This window comes from Salmo salar, chromosome 06, assembly GCF_965601325.2.
Source record: "Salmo salar chromosome 06, fSalSal1, whole genome shotgun sequence".
NCBI classification, from domain to species: domain Eukaryota; kingdom Metazoa; phylum Chordata; class Actinopteri; order Salmoniformes; family Salmonidae; genus Salmo; species Salmo salar.
The window spans coordinates 44097501-44110081 of record NC_138296.1 but is presented as its reverse complement, the minus strand read 5'-3'; the positions used below and the strand labels follow the sequence as shown (position 1 = coordinate 44110081).

The 12581-nt window shown below is 43.9% G+C and overlaps 1 protein-coding gene across 1 annotated transcript in view; it reads right to left on the bottom strand.

The window, feature by feature from the left end:
- Window positions 1-12581, bottom strand: part of LOC106607295 (signal transducer and activator of transcription 5B) — a 94786-nt gene that overhangs the window by 9447 nt on the left and 72758 nt on the right. The window contains exons 8-9 of the mRNA XM_045720583.2: window positions 9501-9652; window positions 654-809 (exon numbers count right to left, since the gene is read on the bottom strand). Coding sequence (XP_045576539.1) covers window positions 654-809; window positions 9501-9652 — 308 coding nt within the window. The remainder of the gene's footprint in view (window positions 1-653; window positions 810-9500; window positions 9653-12581) is intronic.

Sequence of the window (12581 nt, the reverse complement as noted above, 5' to 3'; positions counted from 1 at the left end):
GGGCTCAGCACAGAGTCAAACACACACACACACACACACACACACACACACACACACACACACACACACACACACACACACACACACACACACACACACACACACACACACACACACACACACACACACACACACACGCTCGCTTTGCTGCTCCACAGAGTCACATAACCGGGCTCCTGTGATGTGCAGTGCTGAGTCATTTGTAATGTAATTCCGGTAATAAATGTAATCTCACACTCTATTGGCCACATAAGGAGTCAGGGGTTGTGTCAGTAGGATAGGGTTTGTGTAAGGGTTCACACTGAGTGTAGTATATGGTAAATAACACAGTTCAGTTGTTCTCCATTTAGTCCCATCACACAGAGGAAATGGGGGGGGTGTAAACATGACTGTAGAGTAGCATACACACTGAAGATAAGTGTGTCTATAAGAAGTTCACATTTAAACACACCCACATTCCAGCTCAAAGCCACTCGCACACAGTCCAACACACTACAACCTATTCTCATAATACCTTGCACTTTGATACTGAACAATAACAACAACTTCACACACACACACACACACACACACACACACACACACACACACACACACACACACACACACACACACACACACACGCACACACACACACACACACACACACACACCTGGTGACCAGTGCTGAGATGATGTCTGTGATGGTGCTGTTGAGGTCGTTCAGTAGCTCCTCGATGGGGCCGGGGATGGGAAGCTGTTGTCTCAGGTGTTCTGCTCTCCTGATCTGCTGCCTGTTCTGCCAGATGGTCTCTGCTAACTTCTCACACCTGCACACACACACACACACACACACACACACACACACACACACACACACACACACACACACACACACACACACACACACACACACACACACACACACACACACACACACACACGCACACAGAGGGACACATACACACAGAGACACACACACACACACATTTGAAATAAGGTTCTCAAAATGGGCAAATTAAGATCACACAACTCAAAGTTCAGAGTTCAGACTCTTACAAGCTCAGACAACCAGACAGACAACAGTCTAGTTCAAAATATACAGTTTAAGACAAGGTAATAATTCCATGCTGGAGCGTTCAAAAATAAGCACATTCATTGGGCCGTTGCTGATTCTATAGCATTGAAAGCGTGACCAGCATTCAGAAAATCAAGTAATAAAGTGGTTGTAGATCATGTGAAAAATGTTTAAATGAATAGAATGACAGGAAAACAGTCATTCTATGTGTTTGCTGAGTAGTTTGCCGAAATTCACAACGATTGTGTTTATTTTCCGCTTTGATAGCAAACTTTCTGTACGGCTAACATTCACATGTTTCTTGTTTGTCTATCTTTGTCTAAATTTTTATATATGTTTACAACAAGCAAGGGGTATATCAGAATAGGGGCATTGGGGAATAATAACATATTGTACGGAATACATTTGTACTGTAGTGAAGCCGTCTCTATAGTAATGCAAGGCCTCTTTCATGATCATGTGAAACGTCAATTGCTATGGAAATGCTGGGATGTGTTTTTCAATTACGTTAAAGGTAATTATGATGCAACTATGATGGTGATACGATATGGATTACAATTATCATCATGAATATTAAGGCTATACGCACTACATGTTACACACATAGACACTCAACCATGTGTCACGGTTGTGTGGAGAGACGGACCAAGGCGCAGCGTGCTTTGAGTTCCACATATTTTATTTAGTGAAACTTACAAAACAAAAGGAAACAAACAACTAACTGTAACATCAGAGGTGCTACATGCACTAAACAAAAACAAGACCCCACAAAACACAGTGGGGAAATGGCTGCCTAAATATGATCCCCAATCAGAGACAACGATAAACAGCTGCCTCTGATTGGGAACCATACCAGGCCAACATAGAAATAAAAATCCTAGATAGAAACACCCCCCCTAGTCACACCCCTGACCTAACCAAAATAGAGAATAAAAAGGCTCTCTATGGTCAGGGCGTGACAGTACACCCCCCCCCCCCCCCCCCCCCCTCAAAGGTGCGGACTCTGGCCACAAAACCTGAAACCAACTGGGGGAGGGTAGGGGGGTTGACTAGTGTCGGTGGCGGCTCCACTGCGGGTCTTTGCCCCCCGCCCAGACCACGGGTTCAAGCCATGGAGCCGGGGTAGAATGCCGTGCCCAGACTGGGCATCGGCGCAGAGGAGGGCCCCAGCCATGGAGCTGGGTTGGACGCCGCACCCGGACTGGGCACCGACGCCGAAGAAGGCTCCAGCCATGGAGCTGAGTTGGCCCGCCGTGCCTGGACATCGGCGCAGAGGAAGGCTCCGGCCTTGGAGCTGGACTGGACGCCGTGCCCGGACTGGGCACTGGCGCAGAAGACTCTGGCCTTGGAGCTGGACTGGACGCCGTGCTTGGACTGGGCATCGGCGCAGGGGAAGGCTCCGGCCATGGAGCTGAGTTGGCAGCCGTGCCTGGACTGGGGCACCGGCGCAGAGGAAGGCTCCGGCCTTGGAGCTGGACTGGACACCGTGCCTGGACAGGGCACCAGCGCAGAGGTAGGCTCCTGCCCTGGAGCAGGACTGGACGCCTGGCCTGGAAGCTCCGGACCGTTGACCCCCGCAGGAGGTTCCGGACTGAGGACCGTCGCCGGAGGCTCCGGACTGGGAACCGTCGCCAGAGGCTCCGGACTGGGGACCATGGCTGGAGGCTCTGGACTGGGGACACGCACTCTTCAAGGCGAGTGCGAGGAGCAGGCACAGGACGTACCGGACTGGCGAGGCGCACTGGAGGCCTGATGCGTGGGGCCGGAACAGGTTGCACCGGACTGGTCACACGTTCTTCAGGGCGTGTGCGGGGAGCAGGCACAGGACGTACCGGACTGGGGAGGCGCACTGGAGGCCTGATGCGTGGAGCCGGCACAGGTTGCACCGGACTGGTGACACGCTCTTCAGGGCGTGTGCGGGGAGCTGGCACAGGACGTACCGGACTGGGGAGGCGCACTGGAGGCCTGATGCGTGGAGCCGGCACAGGTTGCACCGGGACTGGTGACACGCTCTTCAGGGCGAGTGCGGGGAGAAGGCACAGGACGTACTGGACTGTGGAGGCGCACTGGAGACCTGGTGCGTAGAACCGGCACAAATTGTACCGGACCAATGACACACTTCGCACGGCGAGTGCGGGGAGCAGGCACAGGACGTACTGGACTGTGGAGGCGCACTCGAGACCTGGTGCGTAGAACTGACACAAATTGTATCGTAACGGTGACACACACTTCAGGGCGAGTGCGTGGAGGAGACATAGGACGTACCGGACTGGGGAGGCGCATTGGAGGCCAGATGCGTGAAACCAGTGCAGATGACATCGGACTGGTGTCACGCTCCTCAGCATGCCCACGCTGCAGCACTCTCATCGCCACCACCTCTCTCCGGAATCTTTCATCGAGTTCCTCCTTCGACTCCCTGACGGTCTCTGGCTCATTCCTCGGCTCCACCGACCACCCCGTGTGCCCCCCCCCCCCCCCCCCAATTTATTTTTTGGGGGGGGTGTCTTTGTGGCCGTGAACACCGTGAACATCGCTGTCCTCCCTTCTCTCCTTGCATCTGCCGCCAAGGAAGGTGATCCAGGATTTCCTCCCAAGTCCAGGATCCCTTCCCATCCAAAATCTCCTCCCAAGTCCAGGATACTCTTTCCTCCTGGGCACGCTGCTTGGTCCTGTTGTGGTGGGATCTTCTGTCACGGTTGTGTGGAGAGACGGACCAAGGCGCAGCGTGCTCTGAGTTCCACATACTTTATTTAGTGAAACTTACAAAACAAAAGGAAACAAACAACTAACTGTAACATCAGAGGTGCTACATGCACTAACTCAAAACAAGATCCCACAAAACACAGTGGGGAAATGGCTGCCTAAATATGATCCCCAATCAGAGACAACGATAAACAGCTGCCTCTGATTGGGAACCATACCAGGCCAACATAGAAATAAAACACCTAGCTAGAACCCCCCCCCCCCCCCCCCCCCCCAGTCACACCCCGACCTAACCAAAATAGAGAATAAAAAGGCTCTCTATGGTCAGGGCGTGACATCATGCACATTGGCGGAGTTATTATTTACTTGGACAGCAAACATTATAGTCTTACTCTTATACAGACATCGTACACACTCTCACTAAATCACATCCAATATCATACACATCAACCTACTCAGATTTACTACACACATAATATCTTGTCTCAATTTTCTAACATTTGTGGCATTGGCTCACAGGAAACTCACTCTACATCCTTAGATGAAGTTGCGTGGAAAAAGGAATAGGCTGGTGAAATAATATTCTGTCATGGACAAAGGAACTCAAAAGCTGTGATGATATAAATTAACAAAAATGTAGATCTGAATGTGCAAACAGTCAGGAATGATTCACAAGGAAGGTGGATCCTTTTGAATATGAAAGTGGAAGAAAAAGAGATTTGGCTCATTAACCAATATGATCCAAATCAGGATGATCCATACTTCTTCGAAAACATTTATACCAATTTATTGAACTTACAGGCAACAAATGATCAAATCATTATGGTAGGAGACTAGAACACAGTGCTATAAGTACCTCAATGGACCGTAAAGGAAATCACTCTACAAACTATCATCACCGTGTCCTTAAGGAAATCACACATATTATGGAGACTTTAGAAATAGTGGATATTTGGAAGCTAAAAAAACCCAACCTAGTGAGATATACACGGAGGAGACTTAACTAAGCTAGTCGTCTTGACTACTTTCTTGTCTCTTTCTCTCTTGCATCAAAGGTTAAAAAAGTTTTAATAGGAGACAGAATGCGATCGGATCATCATCTAATTGGCATTCACATAGCTCTTATAGAATTTGTACTGGGATGGGGTATTGCAAATGTAATCAAAGTTTACTGGTGGACAACTTATTTTTAACTAAGACAAATTAATTTATAACAGAATTTTTCCAGTAAAATATAGGTTCAGCAAATCCCCTTATTGTTTGGGATACCTTTAAATGTACATTCAGAGGTCATTCAATTCAATATTCATTAATAATAAAAAGGCAGTTTCTGGCTAAAGAGACAAGTCTAACAAAGGAAATACATGAACTAATTGTACAGGTAGATAACAATAAAAATGATACTACAGAGATACAAAATAAGTTACAGGAAAAACAAAAAGAACTTGAGGAACTTATTCAAGAACGATCTAATGTAATCTATTACAAAAATAAAGCAAACTGGATGGAATGTGGAGAAAAATGCACAAACTTATTCCTGAATCTCCAATACAGGAACGCTAACAAAAATAATTTGCAGAAACTTGTTACTGAAGACGGAGTCATTTATGATTTTCCAAATTATATTTTAAAAGAGAATATTTTAGGTAGATGTTCTCTTTTCCGTCTCATCCTCTCCCACTGAATGAAGATTACAGTAAGGAATTCTTTCCAAATAATAAAAGAATTAACAAATGTACAGAGAAATCAGTGTGAAGGCCAAATTACAGAGGAAGAATTATTTGAGGCTATTAAATCCTTTCAGTCTGGAAAAACCCCAGGGCTTGATGGCATCCCGGTAGAGGTACATCAAGTCTTTTTTAATATAATAAAAGCTCCATTGTTAGATTGTTTTAACTACTCTGTCAGGTAATCTGTCAGGTACTCAGCAGGAAGGTCTGATTTCTCTATTATTAAAACAAGACCCAGATGGCAAATATAAAGATCCAGTCTTTCTAAAAAACTGGAGGCCCCTTACACTTCAATGTTGTGATGCAAAAAGACTAGCAAAATGCATAGCACTCAGAATTAAAAGGGTTTTACAAGGTATTGTTCATCCTGATCAGGCAGATTTTTCAAATGGTGATACATTGGAAATAGTATACGACAACTACTAGAAATAATAGAACATCATGAGACATCTAAGAAGCCAGGCCTGGCCTTTATAGCAGATTTTGAAAAGGCATTTGATAAAGTAAGACTGGACTTTATTTATAAATGCCTGGATTTTTTTCAATTCCGGTGATTCTCTTATAAAATGGGTAAAAGTAATGTATAGCAATCCCAGGTGTAAAATAGTAAATAACAGCTACTTCTCAGAGAGTTTTGAATTGTCAAGAGGAGTTAAACAAGGGTGTCCGCTGTCACCATATCTATTCGTTATGGCCATCAAAATGCTAGCTATTAAAACCAGATCCAGTAACAACATTAGAGGATTAAAAATCCAAGGCTTAAAAACATAGGTGTCCATGTATGCTAATGACTCGAGTTTTATATTAAGTCCGCAAGCTAGATCCCTGTAATGTCTCATGGAAGATCTAGATAACTTTTCTGTACACTCTGGATTAAAACATATTTATGATAAGTGTACAATATTACGCATTGGATCTTTAAAAATACAACTTTTACATTACCCTGCAGTTTACCTATAAAATGGGCTGATGGTGAAGTAGACATACTTGGTATTCATATCACAAAAGATAGAAATAAGCTCTCCACAATGAATTTCAATAGAAAACGTGTAAAAAGAGACAAGATCCTGCAACCATGGAGAGGTAAATACCTGTCTATTTATTGAAAAATTGCTCTGATTAACTTCTTAGTCATATCTCAGTTTACTCACTTACTTATGGCGCTGTCTACTCCTGATGATTCGTTTTTCAAATCATATGAGCAAAGAATATTTCACATTATCTGGGATGCTAAACCAGACAAAATAAAGCATGCCTATCTATATAATGAATATGAATTGGGTGGGTTGATATTATTAAATATAAAAGCACTAAACCTCTCTCTAAAAGCTTCACTTATTCAAAAGTTTTACTTGAACACTAAATGGTTCTCAAGTAGATTACTAAGAAAAGCTCATCCATTGTTTAAAAATAGCATTTTTGCCTTTGTGCAGATTGCCATTTCTCATTTTTGATTAATTGAAAATTGTACTTTTTTCAAAGTATCTCTCTTTTTCAAACAAGCATTGCAGAGCTGGCTACAACTTCAATTTCATCCCCCTGAAAAGATAGAAAAAATATTACAACAAATATTGTGTCTGATCTCAAATGTGCTGGTTGATAAAATACCTGTATTTATGGGAAAGATGTTTGAAAATTGTATTTTGTTCTTAAATGATATTGTAAATTGGAATGGTGGAGTTATGTCAGCTCACAGATCATTGTACCTGTACATAGCCCATCTGTAAATAGCCCATCCAACTACCTCATCCCCATATTGTTATTTCTTTTTTTGCTCCTTTGCACCAAGGTATCTCTACTTGCACATTCATCTTCTGCACATCCATAACTCCAGTGTTTAATTGCTAAATTGTAATTACTTCGCCACTACGGCCTATTTACTGCCGTTCCTCCCTAATCTTACCTCATTTGCACACACTGTATATAGATTTGTTCTATTGTGTTATTGACTGTACGTTTGTTTATTCCATGTGTAACTCTGTGTTGTTGTGTCGTGTAACAGTGTAGGTTCCGTCCCTCTCTTCGCCCCCAACCCGGGCTCGAACCAGGGACCCTTGCACACATCAACAACTGACACCCCACGAAGTATCGTTACCCATCGCGCCACAAAAGCCGCGGCCCTTGCAACGCAAGGGGCAACCCTACTTCAAGTCTCAGAGCGAGTGACGTCACCGATTGAAACGCTATTAGCGCGCACCACCGCTAACTAACTAGCCATTTCACATCGGTTACACTCACCCCCGAATTGTACGGGAAGGTCTGCTCAATCCAAGAGTACAACCAATTGATTACAGCATTACCCCAAAATGGAGGAGGCAGGTGGCAGCGGGAGGAGCTAGGAAACTTGTCTGTCTGCCCAATATAAAGGAGCAAAACTGGTGGAGCAATAAAAATAGCATGAATAGGAAAGTATACCAGTTTCATTTGAGGACCAGAATGTTGACAACTGTGCCATTCAGATTGCAAAATAGTTGGGAAGAGATTTTTGATTTATTGATTCCATGGTACAGGGTGTATGAGTTGATATATAAAATGATGCAAGATTCAAGACTTCGTGCTTTTCAGCTACATTTATTATATTGAATTCTTGCCACCAACAAAATGTTGAATATTTTTGGTATAAAATCATCGAAGCTCTGCAGATTTTGTTGTGAGGATACAGAATCAATAGACCATTTATTTTGGTATTGTCCTCAGGTAGCCTGTTTCTGGTCTCAGGTTCAGGAATGCCTGAAAATGCATAGCATTGATCTAAGAATTGACCCTAGAAATAGTACTGTTAGGAGATCTGGAGAGATCGGGTCAGTCAATTACTAATATACTAATACTCTTAGTAAAAGTATTTATCTTCAACTCGCAATCTGTGGATTCTATTCGATTAGGTAGATTGAAATTGTACGTTAAACAACACAGAGTAGTTGAAATATATATGTTCCGTAGAATTCCGAAGAGGGTGGCCAGCAGAGATAGGTGGGATGGGCTGAGAGAAGCTGAGGGTTGGGATGTGGAATTGGAGACAAATGGGAGTGGAGTTGCTGTGCTGGATAGAATGATGGTCAAAGATAAAAGTCAAAAAGAAAGTCAAAATAAAACATTATAAAAAGTATGTTTGAATGAGACTGAGGGGAAGTGTTTTTACAGCTAATGCCGGTTTGCCTGAGGCTCATGCCGTGCAGGTGTTTGTACACATGCATATACACACACTCTCATTCAAATACACACATACACGGGCACACACGCATGTGGCAGACATGCATTCAAACATATACAGTTGGCATTGCTGTTATGATTTTAGTTGTCCTTGATGTCCTTTGTTTTTATTTTTTTTTGCGTTGTTGTTTGCTGTTTTCTTTTGTCTTTTTCTTTTTTCTCTTTAGTTCATCTTCTTGGTTGTTGGTGCATTGGGGGGTTCTTTGGGGTGGGGAATGGAATTAACTGTATTTTTATTTATTTTTATTCTTGGGGGGGACTGTGGGAGGGGTCTCGGATGGTTGAGGTATAGCCATTGGGGACCTGTAGGGGATCTTGGAGGATTCGGGTCCCCGTTTTTTTTGCCTGGTGGGAGATCTGTCGACATGCCCTTGAGCAGGGCGTTGACCCTGGATGCTTCTGTGTGTCGCTCTGAATGGGAGTCTGTTGGATGACTGGTTTGGTGTAGTTATTGAGCGGCTTCACTGCAAGTATATTGTATGTTTTGGATATTCAATAAAAAATGTTAACAAATTATAAATAAAAAAAAACATTCACTACCAGTCATTTTCGCTCGCATTGCTAGTCCCATTGTTTAGAATTCTTCCCCATTGTTGCAAAGAGTTATGGGATATTAGAATCCTGTTGTCTTAACCTTTGTCATCTTCAACCTAGACTACAGTCATCTTCCCAACTACACCCCATATAAACTCAGCAGTATCCGGTGAGTTAGCTTGTTAACTGGGTGGCCACTGCCCTTTGATCAATCCTAGACATATGTGATCTCTGTTAGGGGTAGAGGGTGATAGAGGGGGTCTCACCAGGACTGCAAGATGTCCAGCCCCCCCTCCGGAGGACCCCCGTTGCCGGCCAGCTGTTGCCGTCTCTTCCAGTGGATCAGCTCGTCATCCAGGATGATGGTCTGCTGCTTCCTCAGCAGCTGCAGGCTCTTCTGGTGCTTCTCTGCCAGGTCCTAGGCACACACACAGACACACACACACAGACACACACACACACACACAGACACACACACACACACACACACACACACACACACACACACACACACACACACACACACACACACACACACACACACCCACAGGCAGGTACACACACACACGCACACACACACACCGATAAGAAGGTGCCAATATATTACACGTCATACATTTTCTCCAATCAATATACATCACCAGCTTTTATACCCTGAAGGCATGCGATCCCTCCAGAGTTCTGAGCCTACATTTCCTCTCCTGTCTTCATCGCTTTAAATAATGACAAATATAATCCTACTGCAGTTCACTTCCAGTTTGTAATCATGTAGTGTCAAATCAAATCAAACTGTATTTGTCACATACGCCAAATACAACCTTACAGTGAAATGTTTACTTACAAGCCCTTAACCAACAAGCAGTTTTAAGAATATACCAAAAAAAAATGTAAGAGATAAGAATAACTAATAATTAAAGAGCAGCAGTAAATAACAATAGCGAGGCTATATACAGGGGGTACCGGTACAGAGTCAATGTGCGGGGGCACCGGTGTCGAGGTAATTGAGGTAATATGTAATTGTAGGTAGAGTTATTATAGTGACTATGCATAGATCATTTTTTACGTTTTTTTTATTTCACCTTTATTTAACCAGGTAGTCTAGTTGAGAACAAGTTCTCATTTACAACTGCAACCTGGCCAAGATAAAGCAAAGCAGTTCGACACATACAACAACACAGAGTTACACATGGAATAAATAAACATACAATCAATAATACAGTAGAAAAAGTCTATATACAGTACATGAAAATGAGGTAGGACAAGGGAGGTAAAGCAATGAGTAAAGTAATTGCAATATAGCAATTCAACACAGGAATGGTAGATGTGCAGAATATATATATATATATACATAAATCTCCAGAGGGGGGAATAGGTTTTGGGCCCCCGTGTTGAGGATCAGCGTGGTGGATGTGTTGTTACCTACCCTTACCACCTGGGGGGCGGCCCGTGAGGAAGTCCAGGATCCAGTTGCAGAGGGAGGTGTTTAGTCCCAGGGTCCTTAGCTTAGTGATGAGCTTTGAGGTCACTATGGTGTTGAACGCTGAGCTGTAGTCAATGAATAGCATTCTCACATAGGTGTTCCTTTTGCCCAAGTGTAAAAGGGCAGTGTGGAGTGCAATAGAGATTGCATCATCTGTGGGGCGGTATGCAAATTGGAGTGGGTCTAGGGTTTCTGGGATAATGGTGTTGATGTGAGCCATGACCAGCCTTTCAAAGCATTTCATGGCTACAGACATGAGTGTTACTTTAGTGTTCTTAGGCACAGGGACTGCTTGAAACATGTTGGTATTATAGACTCAGACAGGGTCGAGGTTGAAAATGTCAGTGAAGACACTTGCCAGTTGGTCAGTGCATGCTCGGAGTACATGTCCTGGTAATCTGTCTGGCCCTGCGACCTTGTGAATGTTGACCTGCTAAAATGTCTCACTCACATCGGCTGCGGAGAGCGTGATCACACAGTCGTCCGGAACAGCTGATGCTCTCATGCATGTTTCAGTGTTCCTTGCATCGAAGCAAGCATAGAAGTTATTTAGCTTGTCTGGTAGACTCGTGTCACTGGGCAGCTCTCGGCTGTGCTTCCCTTTGTATTCTGTAATAGTTTACAAGCCCTGCCACATCCGACGAGCATCGGAGCCGGTGTAGTACGATTTGATCTTAGTCCTGTACTGACGCTTTGCCTGTTTGATGGTTCGTCGGAGGGCATTGCGGGATTTCTTATAAGCTTCCGGGTTAGAGTCCCGCTCTTTGAAAGCGGCAGCTCTACCCTTTAGCTCAGTGCGAATGTTGCCTGTAATCTATGGCTTCTGGTAGGGGTATGTACGTAGAGTCACTGTGGGGACGACGTCATCGATGCACTTATTGATGAAGCCAGTGACTGATGTGTACTCCTCAATGCCATCGGAAGAATCCCAGAACATATTCCAGTCTGTGCTAGGAAAATAGTCCTGTAGTTTAGTATGTGCTTCATCTGACCACTTTTCTATAGACCGAGTCACTGGTGCTTCCTGCTTTAATTTTCTCTTGTAAGCAGGAATCAGGAGGAGAGAATTATGGGCAGATTTGCCAAATGGAGGGCGAGGGAGAGCTTTGTACACGTCTATGTGTGTGGAGTAAAGGTGGTCTAGAGTTTTTTTCCCCTCTGGTTGCACATTTAACATGCTGATAGAAATGAGGTTAAACTGATTTAAGTTTCCCTGCATTAAAGTCCACTAAGATCCACTAGGAGCGCCGCCTCTGGATGAGCGTTTTCCTGTTTACTTATGGAGGTATACAGCTCATTGAGTGCGGTTTCTGTGCCAGTATCGGTCTGTGGTGGTATATAGACAGCTACGAAAAATACAGATGAAAACTCTCTAGGAAGATAGTGTGGCCGACAGCTAATCAAGAGATACCTCAGGCGAGCAAAACCTTGAGACTTCCTTAAATATCGTGCACCAGCTGTTGTTTACAAATATGCCCCCGCCCCGTGTCTTACCAGAGGCTGCTGTTCTATCCTGCCGACAGTGTATAATCCGACAGCTGTATGTAAGTAATGTCATCGTTCAGCCATGACTCAGTGAAACATAAGATAAGATAACATAAGATATTACAGTTTTTAATGTCCTGTTGGTAGGATATACGTGCTTTCAGTTCATCCCATTCATTTTCCAGCGATTGAACGTTAGCTAACAGTACTGAGTTGAGTAATCGCTGTTCTGATGTCCAGAAGCTCTTTTCAGTCATAAGAGATGGTAGCAGCAACATTATGTATAAAATAAATTACAAACAATGAAAAAAAAAAGAACAAAATAGCACGGTTGGTTAATAACCAATAAAACGGCAGCCATCCCTTCTGGCGCCTTCATTCC